The 15,432-nt window shown below is 54.7% G+C and overlaps 2 protein-coding genes across 2 annotated transcripts in view; both read right to left on the reverse strand.

The window, feature by feature from the left end:
- CCDC134 (coiled-coil domain containing 134) overlaps positions 1-14,063 on the reverse strand; it is a 22,400-nt gene extending 8,337 nt beyond the window's left edge. The window contains exons 1-5 of the mRNA XM_006890076.1: positions 13,961-14,063; positions 13,115-13,236; positions 12,820-12,904; positions 9,595-9,776; positions 8,312-8,383 (exon numbers count right to left, since the gene is read on the reverse strand). Coding sequence (XP_006890138.1) covers positions 8,312-8,383; positions 9,595-9,776; positions 12,820-12,904; positions 13,115-13,236; positions 13,961-14,063 — 564 coding nt within the window. The remainder of the gene's footprint in view (positions 1-8,311; positions 8,384-9,594; positions 9,777-12,819; positions 12,905-13,114; positions 13,237-13,960) is intronic.
- Positions 3,652-3,997, reverse strand: LOC102859036 (NADH dehydrogenase [ubiquinone] 1 alpha subcomplex subunit 7-like). Its single transcript, XM_006890075.1, has one exon. It carries the CDS (start codon positions 3,988-3,990, stop codon positions 3,652-3,654), a length of 339 nt encoding a protein of 112 aa, XP_006890137.1. The 5' UTR covers positions 3,991-3,997.
- Positions 14,064-15,432: the final 1,369 nt, after the last annotated feature.

Raw genomic sequence — 15,432 nt, forward strand, 5'->3', positions numbered from 1 at the left:
CGATCTCCCCATCACTGCTGCGATCTCCCCATCACTCTCTGTGATCTCCCCATCACTCCCTGCGATCTCCCCATCACTCTCCAGATCTCCCCATCACTCGCTGTGATCTCCCCATCACTCTCCGGATCTCCCCATCACTCCCTGCGATCTCCCCATCACTCTCTGTGATCTCCCCATCACTCCCTGCGATCTCCCCATCACTCTCTGTGATCTCCCCATCACTCTCCGGATCTCCCCATCACTCTCTGTGATCTCCCCATCACTCTGACCTTATCTCCTCATCCCAAACCCCCACTGCTGTGGAGTTGAGGCCAAGTCACAGTGACCCTACAGGATGGCAGAAGCCTGGATTCCAAGGCTGTGAAGCTTTACAAAAGGAGACTGCCCTGTTTCTCTGAGGGAGCAGCTCATGAGTCTGAACCATCAACCTTTAAGTTAGCAGTCAAGCACTTGACCAATGCACTGAGGCTCCCAGATCCTCACAACCCCAAACTAAACCTGCTGCCATTGAGAAGATTCTGTTCAGAGACACGACAGGGCAGAGTAGGGCGCTCTGGTGGACTAGTGACTAAAGAGTTGCACTGCCAACACAAAGGCACCCGAGTCAAATCTCCCAGCTGCTCCACAGGAGAAAGATGGGGAATCTCCTCCAGTGCAACCTGTTGCTGTCGTTGTTGATTGCCGTCGCGTCAAGCACGACTCATAGCGACCCTATGAACAAAAGGCCTAAAGCCTTTCTATAACTATCACATTTATCAAAGTTCCTAGTGTTTCCAGAGGCGTGTTGTTTAGGAAGTGGACACCACTCCTGCATCCAGTGCAATTTACTGCCTGTGAAAATCCACTGGAGGGTCAGCTATGAGTCAGTTCCAACTCGGCAACAGTAACAACCCACGGCAGAGCAGGACTTCCTTGCAGCCTACTTCTGAGGCTGTAAATCTTTACGGGAGCAGACAGCCTCATCTTTGTCTCACAGAGTGGCTGCTGGGTTCGAATTGCTGGTTTTTTGGTTCACAGTTTAACACTTAACCCACTGTGTCACCAAGGCTCCCTCGTCTTTTCATATTTGCCCAAAATCTACTCCCAACTCGGGGCTCCTTGGTCCTGGAATGTTCTCCCCCAGCCCCGTGCCTGCCCCTCACTTGTGTCAGGCCTGCTCTGAGACCTGTGTCCACGCATCTCGCCAGCAGCAGCCCTGCCAATCACGGTGTTCTTCAAGCCCCGTCACACTCAGTTTTCCTGCTTTCCCACCGCCTGTCACCACCACCTCTCAGACTTCGTCTACATCTATTCACCTGCCGTCTGCCTCCTGCTGTTAGAGCACAAATGGTTGCTGGGGCCGGGACTGGGCCAGCGCCCCCCACGAAGCCGGTGCCTGAAGGAAGGTGCTGGCCTCTGAGCCGACGTGCAAGGAGAGCGTCGGCCCAGAAGGCCTTCACCCCTGGACACCGTCCACCAGGCGGCCCTGGCTCTTCTTCAAACCCTAGCCCCAAGTCTTCATCCTTTGTGACACCTCCTGGCCCCTTACGCTTCCCTCCTCTGGTGGCACAGTGATCACTCTGCTCTGGGACTAGGTTCCCTGCTGCCTCCTCACAGACTGTCAGCTCCCCACACACCAGGGTGGTGGGGGGCCGCATAGCTGGCTCCAGTGATGGGTCCACAGGAAGGAGGCCAGGAGTCCCCCAGAGAGGAGGCGGCACGTGGAGATAGTGGGAGCGAATCGGGGGCTGCTGCCTGTGGCTACTTCATCCTCACCCTCCTTTCAGACGGTGTCCAAGCAGGGCCAGCACAAGGACCCCGGGCTCCACTGAGCCTGGTGCTGATTCCACAAGGCCAGCCCCACCTCACCCTCCCCTCTGACGGCATCAGAGCACCGAAGCACCTCTGTGGTGCCCAGGGGTGGGGTGGGGGGAAGGCCATCCACCGCAGCCTTGCGTGTTCCTATACAACCTTGAGTGTGCCAAGAACGCGAGGCCCTGGCCGCTTGTTAGTCACCTCCCTGAGTCACTGGCACCACAAGCGACCTTGGGGGATGTGCACACAGGAGTAGCAGATGCTTAAGTCAGGAAAGTTGTGTCCCCAAGTCTGCTGCTGAAGCAAAGCTACTGGCTCCCTTTAGGGGTCTCACAGACACCCTCCTCCCCACCCGAGGTTCCCTGAAACACTTAGGCTGGAGCCACTGAAGGTCTTGCCAAGTTGAAGCTATGGTTCTACGCAGAAACAGCTAACACAGCAGTGTCTGCTCGCCTCTCACAGGTCTGTAAGGAGGTGGGCCTGCGGCTGGCGCTCGGGAACTTGAATTTGGGGAGTACTCTCATCCCCCTAACTGAGGGGTGGCTCACTGTGCCTCAACAGTGCACACAGTTTGGCTCTTCCTGAACACTGCCTTCCTCCTGGGCGTCTGGAGCGCGGTGCGCACAAACGCTGAGACCCAGCAAAGCCACCGCCAGCCCAGGTGACCTCACGCGTTACAGAGAGGAGCTGCTCCACAGGGTATTCTCGGCTGTAATCTTACAGATGCAGACTGCCAAACCTTTCTTCTGCAGTGCTACTGGGAGGGCTTCCAAGTCCAGCTCTCTTGTTAGGTGCCATCAAGTTGAATACAACTCACAGTGACCCGATCAACAACAGACCTGAACCCTGTCCTATCCTGTGCCGTCCTCACATCTCTGACACACTCAAGTTCACTGCTGCAGTCACGGTGTCAATCTTCCTCCCTTTTGCCAACCCTCCAGCTTTGCAAGCTTGGTGTTCCTCCTCAAGAACAGCCTCTCCTAGCAACATGTTCAAAGGAAGTGAGATGAAGCTCTGTCACCTTTGCTCTGGCCACGCCTTCTCCAAGACAGATGTGGTGTTCAGACAGCCCCTGGGCTATTCTGCGCATGTGTTATCAGAAGAGCACAAACCACCTGTGCCACCACCCAAGGACCCCCAACTCCTGATAAAAACCCTAGGTGTCGAGTCTCTCCTGAAAATGTCTCAACACATTTCACAGTGCCGTCACTGATCAGAGCTGGGGTAGTGACACGTGTCCGGTACGCCTGTACCAGGCATGACCCCTGGCAGCTTGGGGTGTCTCCCCTGGCCTCACTCACATGCCCTTCCCTTTGCTGACTGTGCCTGGTACCTGTCTGCTGTAATAAATGACAGCTTTGTGGCTATAAGCTGAGTCTTCCTAGCAAATCACCCTAACGTGTTCTGAGGGGCCCTCTTCACCCTTGTTTTTGGGCGACCACAGCAGCCATCCAGGCTCCATACTGCTAATGACACCAAAGACATGCAGGAAAGTCCAGACTCGCTTGTGAGTTGTAATGAATAACAGACTGACCTTAGACTGTCTCTGACTGTTTAAGGTAAGGAGTCCTCGGGTTAAGAGACTAAGGTAAAAAGGTTGGCAGTTCGGCTCCACCTAGAAGTGCCTCGGAAAGCGTGGCCATCTGCTTCCCCAAATCACTGGAAACCTCTGGGGTACATACAGTTCTGCCCAGACACACACGAGGTTGTCATGATGACAGCTACTGGTCTGTTTTTTGTTTTTAAAACAGAAGCCATCACGGGGCTCGATGTATTTCTCATAAATTAGGTCACAAGCCTAGAGGCAAAGCAGAGTCGGGTGTCCGGAGCGCACAGCCAGGGGCACAGGGTGCAGGGTCACAAGTAGGGCTGGTCCAAGGACAGCTCCCACGGCTTCACCGGAGGGGCTGGTGTCACTGCCTTCTTCTCAGCAGCGGTCACTGAGCTCTCTGCTGGCTTGCCTGACTCCAGTGCCTTCTGGGAGGACATGATGACCACGGGGGGCATGGCTTCCCGGCGGCCATCGCGAGTCCAATAGGAATTGTTGGAGAGCTTGTGGCTGGGGCCCACGGGGAGCTTGGGTGGAGGCTGGGTTCGCTTGGAGATCTCCTGGTAGCGCAGCTGCAGCTTCGCCTGCAGGTCTCGCCCGGATGCCCAGTTCCGCAGCCTCTGGATAAAGCGAGTGGCCGACGCCATCTTCCCTCCGGGCTCAAGGGCGCCAGGCTGGTCTGGTTTTTTAAAGGGTTTAAAAGATGACCTGCTGACTCCCAGAAGTCCCCGTCCCTGGGGGACATGGCTGAATCTATACTGGAGGCTCACAGTCCTGTGGGGAAAGGGCGGCCAGCCAGTGACCTGCATGCGGAGTCACCACCCCTGCTACAGACGCCACGGCTAACAAGCTGGCACAGTGTCCTTCCACGGCTCAGGGACTCCTGTCAGTGGCCGGGCCATCTGGTCTACCACCTGGAAGAGTGGGACCAGTAGACGGAAGACACTCACCTCTCTACACACAACCACCCCTCTTTGGTGTTAAAAACTGTGTGTCAACTGGACAGTGTGGATGACACATGTGGATGACACACGGAGGTCCATGCTCCATGACACCCATGGAAACCGAGCTGCTCATCAAGCCAACGCGGCCCAGGTCGCTGCCATGGCAGCACCAGGCCCATCAGAGAGACACAGTAGCACACCATCGCGGACTGATGTCCCCAAAGCTCCGCACTCCCGGGGCAGCTCCCCGGAGTCTCCAGCTGGACGGCACTGGCCTAGACCCCAAGGATGACGAACGCTCGGCTGAGCACGCTTCCCGACAAGCCCCCCTGCGGAGTCCCATCGGGGCCAAGACGGGAGCTGTAAGCCTCTCTGTTTTGTAAGAATGTCCACCTCCGACATACATGCTACCTTCCAGGGAACAGTCTAAACCAAAGTAGGGGATGATTTGGGAAGAAACGTGAACGTGGTAGTAGTAGACTGGGATATGAGCTGTAGTGGCCTAGTGGTAAGAGGTTGTGCTGCCACCCCAAAGGCCGGCAGTTCATACTCACCAGCTGCTCTGAGGGAGAGATGGGCAGCCTACTTCCTGTTCTATCCCGGGTGGGGGGGGATCAGCTATGGGTTGGGCCACACTCCAAAGCACCTAACAACAGGTTACGGAAAGGGGCCCCAGTGGCACAAGGGATAAAGTGCTCAGTTGCTAACCCAAAGGGGAACTGTTCAAACACACCAGGGCTCTACAGGAGAGACACGGCAGTCTGCTTCTGTACGGACTCACAGCCCTGGAAGCTCTGTGGGCAGGTCTCCTCTGCCCTCGAGGGCTGCTAGGAGTCAGAACCGAGTTAAGAGCAGCTGGGTACTTTTTGGTTTGACTAGGACAGACTTGAGAGGGGCTGCAGGTGGGGGACAAGAATGCTTTCTTTGTCACTTAGATCCTACACGACCACCTGGCAAATTCGCCCCAGGGTTTACCACGGGCCAGTGGCAGCGATAGGGACAACGTAACTCTTTTTGGGCTTTTCACCCCGCCCACATGATGTCAGAACAGTTAAGTCACATACATGTGGTCCCCGTGCTGCGTACCACAAAGGTGGCTCTGTGCAAAAGCGGGCAGACTCTCCAGCTCACCCTGGGCCTCAACCTGAGGACAGAAATGCACCCCTGTTTCCCAGTGCCTCAGAACCCCTTAGTTATGCCATGCAGGCTGACTGAGCCTGCAGCTCCTTGGGGGCACCACCCTCGCTCAACCAAACAAGAGAAGGGAGATCTCAATCAAGCATAATGCTAAATCCCGAATGGCAGTGACCGGCCCTTCAGGTAACATGTCTGCAGGCCGAGGAAAGCGGGGTGTGGAACCTTTCTCCACGCGGAGGAGGACAGCGTTTTGGTCCATCTATGGCCCTCTGTAATTACTGGCCACAAAGATCAGCAGGCCAGTCCAAGCTGTCTGGGTTGTGGCAGTGTGAGGGTTATTACTGTGTGCCAATGTGGCTATGACCCTCAGTATCGTGTAACCAGCCTGGGTGCTGCCAGTTCTAACCTGTACAGTGTTAACGACGGAGCTCCGTGGCCTCGTCGAGTGTAGGGAGACGCACTCCTAACGCAAAGGCGGTGCCACTGGAGGGTTCCAATCCATCAGCAGCTCCGAGAGAGACGGGCAATCTCCTGGGACTTCCAGCCTCTTGAAAACCAGCTGGAGGACCAACTATGAGCTGGTTCTGACTCCATAGCTAGCTAGCTGTTACCCTGCTTCCCAACAACCACTTGTGGGCGTGTCAGCCTCTGAAGCCGGTGGTCTCTGAAGCCAGCAGCCTGAGCCTGGCCTGTCTGTGGAAGATTCAACTCATTAGCCTCTCTGACAGCTCGCACAGGCCAGAGACCCACCAGCCTGTGTAAGCACATCAATCATTTCCTCAAAACCTCCCTCTCTTTCTCAGCTTCCCTGGTTTTGTTTCTCTAAAGAACCCAGCTCAAGGCAAATGGGTAACGGGCAGGCCTTAAATTAGATCCTATTTAAAACAAGGGGCAATGCAAATGGTTCAAGATTGCTGCTAGCCAAAAGGCTGGAGGTTCAGTCTACTAGAGGTGCCTTGGAATGCCTGGCGATTTACTTCCAAACAATCAGAGTCTGAAAACTCCATGGAGCGATTCCATTTTCAGATACAAGGGGCTTCCATGTCTTGATAGAAGCTGGTTTGGATTCTAGGGGTGTTTATAGTAAGATCTAGGGAAGTCTGATGGCTTAGCAGTAAGGAACCGTGCTGCCAACCCAAAGATACATGGTTCAAACCCACTAGCAGTTCCATAGGAGAAAGCTGGGCAATCTCCTCCTGCGTGATTTACTGCCCCTGAAAACCTGCTGGAGGGTCAGCTGTGGGTTGCTCTGACTTGAGAGTACCTAACAATGACAACAAAGTAAGATCTACTGGTTTCCCAAGAGCCCAGGGCCCGGGAAGCCATGGCGACATCTACACTGCAGTTAGCCTCACCCCCCTGCGTGGAGACCTGTGACCGCAATCTTAACACAATGACACCAACTGAAGGAGTCTGCCTCTAGCCTCCACCAATGAGGCTCAGTGGCTGATACGCACTCAAGACAAAGTGTGAATCAAGCTAAACCTTGTGCGGTGGGCCACTGGAGGCTGCCTGAGTGTCCCTGCACAGCCCTACTGGGTGCGCCAGGAACGCAAGGCCCCAAACACGTTACCGGGTCACTTCTAGAACTGGCTTTGCAGAGAGCAGCCCAGCCACTAAGGGCGGCGCTAAAGGCAGCCACTGCTCTCTTTGTTGTGGTTGTTAGCTGCTGGCATGACAGCCCAGTCTGCACCCACAGCAGAACAAGGCACTGCCTGATCCTGCACCATCCCCCCAACCGCTGAGGACGCGACCACTGCGACCCACAGAGCTTTTACGGGCTGTGCTTTGGAAGAAGAGCACCAGGCCTTTCTTCTCAGTCTGTCTTAGTCTCGATGCTCTGTTGAGACCTGCTCACCATCATGCTGCGGGTGCTGTGTACCACTGAGCTGGAGCGAACTCACAGCACGCCCTGCAGCAGGCTTTCAGAGGCTTAGACTGCAGAGGAGGAGACTGCCCGTCTCTCTCCTGTGGAGCAGCTGGTGGATGCAAACTTCAGCATCAAGGCAACAAGCACCTCTCCACTAACAGGTGGGTGGTGGCTACGCATGGGGTCTATTTGCTGGGAATCAACTCAGGTCTGCGTGGAAGGCACTGAAGAGTCTCCCACATCCGAGAGGCACGCACGCAGGGACTTTACTAGGTTCAGCGATCCTCAGCTGCAGTGCAAACCTACTGCAGGTGCAGCACCCACGGGGCCCTCTGGTCAGGCAGCCGTGGAGCCGGGGGAGTCCACACCACCACACCGACGTGCTGGCTGTTGACTTTACAGCAACAAGGTCGGGTCTCGTCACCTCTGCCAGCACAGTAAAGGGTTCACCTGTCACTCCAGAGAGTAAAATTCTAGGTCCCTCGCAGACCCTAGCACCCCTCTCTCTATGCCAGGATGAGCCAGTTCAGTCCTCCAGGGATCTACGTGGTCTTCCTTTCCTGCCCGTGCCCTGCCACCCCTGAACTCTCTGCCCTCTACTGCCCGACCTGTCATCCCAACCTGCAGTGTCTGGGGCCCGGAGCCCATCTCAGACCTGGACTGAGGGCACGTGTAGGAAAGCACATAGGGCCAGGTGGGCACCCAGAGGTTCGCGGATAGGGGAGAGCATGGCCTGAGCCCCCAGTGACCCTGACCCAGTAAGAGGTGCTTCTGTCCTGGGATGACATGTTCACAACCTCCGGACTGTCCTCCAAAGCTGGGGCTGACACCCCATGGACCACTAACCGAGGGGAAGGATGTGGTAAGGTCAAAGAACCCTGTGTGAGCTGGCTTGGACGCAGACTTGTCCACTCCAAGCCCGAGGCCTGAGCGCTGCCCAGCCCCACCCCAGGCTCCCCAGCCTGGCCTCAGTGGCCAGCACATACAGAGCAGACACGGCCCGGCCCTGCCGCTCACCTCTGTGTGGTCCACTTTAAATGGGTTCTGGAAGTCTGAGTCTTTCTCACTGATGCCCAGTTCCTGCGCCATCTGTGGATGAAGAAATCCGGTCAGCCTGTCTCTGTCCCAATGACCCTCAGGCAATCCCGGCGTGCCAGGACCCTAACCAAGACTGGGGCAGACATGGGCAAGGTGAAGACCCATAGAGAGGTGGGTCCACAGAGCCCCTGGAGACGAAGCCTCTGTAACCAGGGGGTCCTGGGGCTCATCACAGAGCACCAGCCAGGCATCAATGTCGATGGGCTCACAGCACACTGCCTCAAACAGGGAGGTGATGACAGCTCACAGTACACCACAGCAAACAGGGAGGTGATGACAGCTCACAACACATGCCCTCACATGCAGCGGTGACAACAGCTAACAGCACATACCCTCACACGTGGAGGTGACAATAGCCTACGCTTTCACACACAGAGGTGATGACAGGTGCACAAAACACACACATGGAGATGACAAGGGGTTCACAGCACACACAGGCGGAGGTGACAACAGGCTCATGGCACACTCCCTCATACACAGAGGTGACGATGGGTTAACAGCATACACACGCGGAGGTGACAACAGCTCACAGCACACTCCCTCAGACTTGGAGGTGACAACAGGCTCACAGCACACCACCTCACACACACACGGAAGTGATGATGGGCTCACAGCACATCACCCCCCCCACACACAGATGATGATGGGCTCACAGCACACCACACACACACACACACACGTAATGATGGTCTCAGAGTACACCTCATACACTTGGAGATGACAAGCTCACAGCACACTATCCACAAGTGGAGGTGACAACAGCTCACAGCACACCACCTCACACAAGCAGAGGTGAAGACAGACTCACAGTATTTCGCCTCACACGTGTGGAGGTGATGGGCTCACAGCACACCGCTTCCCATTCTCAGCAGTGACAATGGGTTCATAGCACACCACCTCACACACGGAGGTGATGACGGGCTCCCAGCACACCGACACACACGGAGGTGATGACGGGCTCCCAGCACACTGCCTTACTCCCTTTGTGGTGGCAACAGGCATCAGCACATTGTGGAGACGACAATGGGCTCACATCACACCGCCACGTGCATGGAGGTGAGAACAGGCACACAGCACACCACCTGACAAGCATGGAGGTGACGACTGCTCACAGTACCCCACCTCACACATGTGGAGGTGACGATGGCTCACAGCACATGGCCACATACAGGGCTCCCCAGCTGCTCCGTCCCTGTGCTCACCAGGCTGAGGATAGGAGAGTGAGGCCCCTGGTCGAAGACACCTGTCTGGTTGCAGAAGCTGATGCCCCAGCGGATGAGCAGATTCCAGTTGGAGTTGTGGTCAAAGTAATGGTGCACGATCCTGGGGAAGCGCAGCACCACGTCACCGAAGAAAGCTGTGTTCTCCACCACGTGCGAGAAGGCTGGGGGAGACCGGGAGGGGACGGGGCGCTGAGTCAGCCACCAGACAGAAGGGGCAGCACCCACCGACGGCTTTCTGCTCAGCTCACAAAGTCTACAGAACTACCTTCAAGGACGATGAGGCATCTGCTCCCACGTTACAAGTGGGAAAGTGAGGCTTAGGCAGCCAAACCCTCTCACTGCTGTGGAGTCAATTCTGACACATCGCGACCCTGCAGGACAGAGAACTACCCCAGAGGGTTCCCAAGGCTGTAAATCTCCACAGAAGCAGACTTTCTCACCCTTTCTACAGAATGGCTTCAGACCACAGACCTTTGAAATAGCAGTCCAACGCTTAACCCCTAGTGCTACCAGGGCTCCTTTCAGAGTAATCACTCCACATTCACTCACTGTTAAGTAGGTTCTAAAGCATGGCAGCCCTCCATCAGGGTCCTGAGACTGTCCACTTTGGGAAGGGCAGCCCTCCATCGGGGTCCCGAGACTGTCCACCTTAGAAAGGGCAGCCCTCCATCGGGGTCCCAAGACTGTCCACCTTAGAAAGGGCAGCCCTCCATCGGGGTCCTGAGACTGTCCACCTTGGAAAGTGCAGCCCTCCATCAGGGTCCTGAGACTGTCCACCTTGGTGGGAGGAGACTGCCCATTTTTCCTCGGCTGAGCAGCTGTTAGATTTGAACTGCTGGAGTCACCTTGCCTCGATTACAGCACAACCAATAACGGATGCCACCAGAGCTCCTTCTCAGTTGGCTAGCAAGGGGCAAACCTGGTCTGCAAATGCAGGTGGCCACCCAGCCGTTTCCTGCCTGCCCATATCACTTCAGAGGTGGAGGCCGATGGGTCACACGACTGGTTCCACTAGACCTGGCTTCCCTGACATGATGCCCAGGTGTTCACAGCTGGCCAGTGACAGGATCAGAACTACAGGGTCAGCTGAGACAGGTCTGTTATCACAGCAGGGAATAGGTTAGGATTTGGTTTTGGGTTGGTTGGCTGGGTTGTTGTTGTTTTTTTTTTTTAAAGAAAATATAGTGCAATAATGAATGAATGGAAATCCAAAATCTCTGTAAATGTTCATTAAAATTAATAAAATTTTATACATATTAAAAAAATAAACACCCCGTACTTTCTTACAGTTTTATTTTAAGATAATTTTGGAGCTTAAATAAAAGCTGCAAAAATACTACACAAAATTCCTATGTACCCTTCACCTGATTTATAATAACCAGTGTATGATAATCTATACCAGTAAATTTACATGGGGGCAATCCTGAGTCTAACTATTTTATTGCTGTTTTGTGTGTTGCTGAGTCAGAACCAACCCACAGCTGACCCTCCAGTGGGTTTTCAGAGGCCGTAAATCGCACGGGAGGAAAATGCCCATCCATCTCCCATGGAGCAGCTGGTGGATTTAAATCATGTGCCTTTGGGATTGCAATGCATCTTCTAACCACCAGGCCACCAGAGATCTTACTTTAACTCCCCAACTGTCCAGGAATGTCCTTCCCATGGTCAATAGGCCATTCAGATGGAAGTTAGCACCCATCATGACGACAGGCCCCCGTGATCATGAAGAAGAGCCTTGACGGCACAGCAGTTAAACGTCTATGGTTCAAACTGGCTCCATGGGAGAAAGACGTGGCGACCTTCCCATAAAGACTTAGTCTTGGAAACCCCGGTGCGGCAGTTCTACTGTGTCAAATAGATCACTAGGGGTCTGAAGGGATTTGACAGCAGTAAGTTTAGGTCTGGCCAAGGAAGCACCTGTTTCTGTGGCCTTGTACATAGGACCTAGGCAGCACTCATCAGCACTGGCAGGGGTCCCCCTGAAAACAACAGGCTGCCTCCAGAGAAATGGCAGGCTGGGTGGTTCTGTAAATGGGACAGGCAGGGGCTCGGGTTTCAAACTCTCTTGAACTCCAAGGGACTCAAGATTAGCCTGGTCCAGAGGTAAGAGCCTTTGGAGTTTGGGGAACACATCCTCTCCCATCTGGACTAAGGGAATACCTTCCTCAGAGTGATCGTGGCAATCAGAGATATTTATAACGTGCCCTGACTCAATACACAAGGGTATGCCCCTCCTCTGCTTGGCATGGTAACCTAAGAAATGGATTTTTTAAAACATAACCCGTTAATTGTGGGGAGTCAGGGGGTGAAGGAATCCCTGGAAATGGGGATGGAGGGTTTTCAACACTCATCTTTCATCTATCTGTTTTCCCAATTTATCTCAGAAAAAATTAAGAAGTTGAGATGGCTTTTTTTTTAAAGAGTCCCTGGGTAGTGAAAGCAGTTAAATGATTAGCTGAAAGATTGGCAGTTCAAATCCACTTAGAGACATCTTGGAGTCACAGCTTTGAAACCCCTATGGAGCAAAGTTAAACTCTGTACACGTGGAATCACTGTGAATTGGAGTTGGTTTGGGTTCAATAGGGACTTTCTGGGCAGCAGGGAAGGGTGCTGGTAACCACTCTGGTGGCTCAGTTACCCTCACAGACTATTTCCCTTTAAATCAGAACAATATTCCCCTCACCACCTGCAATGGGCCCATGGCCCTGGAGTGGTAGGGGACGAGGGATCCCTCCTTGATCCTCTGTTCACTCAGGATATAGCAAAAAGGTACACATCAGTGTCAGGAGTATAGACACTGACTGCACATCTCTGTCAGGAGTACAGACACTGACTCTGGGTCTCCAAGATGCCTCAAGAGCCATGGAAATAAGTGCCTGCTGCCCAAGGATATACAACGTGAGGGGTGCATGGAAGGGGCTTCTTCCAGAACTGCTCAAGGAGACCATGTAAGGGGCAGCATTAAAGTGGGCTTCCAGAATTGCCCAGGGAGACCATGTGAGGGATAGCATGAAAGGGGGCTTCCAGAACTGCCCAGGGAGACCATGTGAGGGGTAGCATGAAAGGGGGCTTCCAGAACTGCCCAGGGAGACCACGGGAGCGGCAGCATGAAAGGCGGGAGAGAACAGGTGGGACAAGAATGTGGGGCAGGAGCCGCTGTAGAGATGGAGGCAGCTGGGGAAAGGCGAGGGTGGGAAGACCTACCATCCTTCAGCTTCTCGTCCTGGGGGAAGGGCCCATCTGGGAGCACGTCAGCAGCGATGAGCACGGTCCGGGAGTCCTCCAGCACCTGCGGGAGCCTTCTGGGCTGAGCACTGCGCAGAGGCCCGCACAGCCTGTCTCACCCCACCACCTTCCGCTCCGCGGGCAGACTCTCCTCACTGCACACTGTCCCTGAGTGAACTCTCATGGATCCCTCAGCGGCCACATCAAAGGCCACTGGTGCTGTCCACCCCGAAAGACCAGGCCTGTACCCTGGGTTGTCCCCACCCGCACGCACCTTGAAGAGCCCCTTGAGCATGACGTCGAGGATCTTGTACTGCTGGTGGATGTCATCGAGCTGTGCCAGGTTCTTCAGCGCCAGCAGCTGCTCCCTGCGTTTCACCTCAAACATCTTCTTGTCTGGATGGCAGTCAGTTAAGGGGCTGCCACCAAGAGTCCAGCCTGGACAGCTCCAGTGGCCCTTGTGCTCATCAGCACGAGTACCATGGGCCACGGATGCCTGCAGTTGGACCCCTGGGAAGGACCTAATGGTCCGAGGAGCTGATGTATCCCAGAGTATGTCATTTATCCAATTTACAGGGGACACAACACTCAAGAGCCTAAACACAACCATGTGGGACCTGGCCCTTGACTGTCCTTCCCTGGGCTCTTGCTGCCATCTCCCATAATCTCTCCATGCCTTTGTTTACAGCATCCTCTGCCAAGGTACTCCTACCCTTCACCATGATTTCCTATTCTAGCTAAAAGCCATGCATGGTGTTCCGCTACCCTTCCTCTGCCGCAGCAGAACACAGTCACAGACCGCAGGGTGATCTGTGTGAAGACTTCTACCCTGTTTGTGAACTCCCCAAAGCCAGTGCCTGGCCCTGAATCATCAGTGTCCCAGAGGAGGTGGCCCACACACCAGGGTCAAGAGGGGCAGTAATCTTGGGTAATTCAGCATTCCTGAGTTTGCACCCAGGGCACCTTACCATCCCCCACAGTTTGCACCCAGGGCTCTTTATCTTTCCCGTCGCACACCCCCTCCCATTAGCTAGGTCTACATCCCGCCTAGAATGCTCAAGACGCTGGATAACTACTGACCGCTTTCATCTCTGGACACATCAGTACCTGTGAGGGATACAGATCTCCAGGCTGGGGTGTAGGGAGGTCCTCAGGGTCCCTGTGGCTCCTGTCCCTGACAGTCCCAGGGCGAAGAGGAAGGTCAGAAACTGAACCAGGTTCATATCCAAGATGCTGGTGTCAGCCTAGACTGTGCCCAGCAGATGCACAATTAATGTGAAGTCCTGGTCTGCACGACTGTGTACCTCAGGCGAGTCACTGAGATGAGGATTGTCTGTAAAATGGTGATAAGCCACCTGTCTGCTGTAGGGAGGGAGAGGTACACAAAGTACTGGACTCAGGGCTGGAGGGGCTGCGTAGTAGCAATCCCCTCGGCCCCCATCCCAGTTTCCCAGGAAAGTGGTAGTGAAGGCAGCCCAGACCAAATGGGATCTGAGATCTCTGGGTTTTCCCTCCTCTTGCGGCTTGTCATCAGAAATTAGGAAAGGTTGCGGGGGCAGGAAGAGGGGAAGGGCAGTACTGGGGAGAGGAGAAGAAAGCCACTCACCGTGGAAACAAAGGCCACCCACCCAGCACCTGTTCCTTTTAGACAGCACCCGTTAGAGCACTCACTGTGTCCAGTTACCAACACAAGGGACGGGACAAGACCGGCAAAACCCTTGTATTAATAGCATTTACACCCCATGACAGTAAGAGATATAATTGGTGAGCTTGTGGAAAGGCTGTAAGGAGGACAGAGAAGTGGTGGGATACAATGACCAGGGAAGGTCATGTACCCATGTGACAGCTGCCCAATTTTACCAACATGTAGGCCAAGACCCAGCAAAGTGAGGTAATGATCCCAAAGATACACAGGTGACCCAGTGTGTTTGATTCAAATACCACTGCTGTGTCTCTGGTTTCTTTCTTATTAGGCACTGGGCGTTTTAGCTGACTGCTGTGCTACCAGGACCCTGACTCCAGGGACAAGAGCAATTAGAGACACTGACAGCCAAAAGGGGCACCAAGCTGATCCCCTCTCAGATCGTGGTAACTGAAGTCCTGAGAAAGGACGGAGCCCTTTGCCCGCACCTCTTGCACCAGACCCAAAGGACCCGGAGATAGCCTAGGGCAGAACTTGGGAGGGGGGAACTATCAGACGGCTGCAAGGATGGAAGCAAAGGAAATGGAGAGAAAAAAAACAACAGGGAAGACACTGCCTTCTCCAGTTACTCCTACTTCTGCGACCTCTCCTTTTTGCTTCCTTGCGGGGCAAATGATGAGTCCACTTTATAGAGGGGACGGGAATAGGTGGACCCCGGGCTGGCACCCGGGCGGCTGACCCCAACCTGTGGGCAGGAGGATGAGGGTTTTCCAGTGGGGGCCCGCTCACAGTTCTGCAGTAGATCCGGCCCCAGCCTGCGACCCTCACGCCTGGGCCCCCCACCATCACCTACCAGCCAAGGCGGTGCGGGAAGGGGCAGCGCACGGCCGGGCGCGCCACGAGGGTCGCTGGCGATCCGCAGTCAAACCCCGAGCGCCCAGGCAGCCCAG

The sequence above is a fragment of the Elephantulus edwardii genome, unplaced genomic scaffold (assembly GCF_000299155.1).
Source record: "Elephantulus edwardii isolate Elephantulus edwardi_28Jun2011 unplaced genomic scaffold, EleEdw1.0 scaffold00086, whole genome shotgun sequence".
Lineage (NCBI taxonomy): Eukaryota > Metazoa > Chordata > Mammalia > Macroscelidea > Macroscelididae > Elephantulus > Elephantulus edwardii.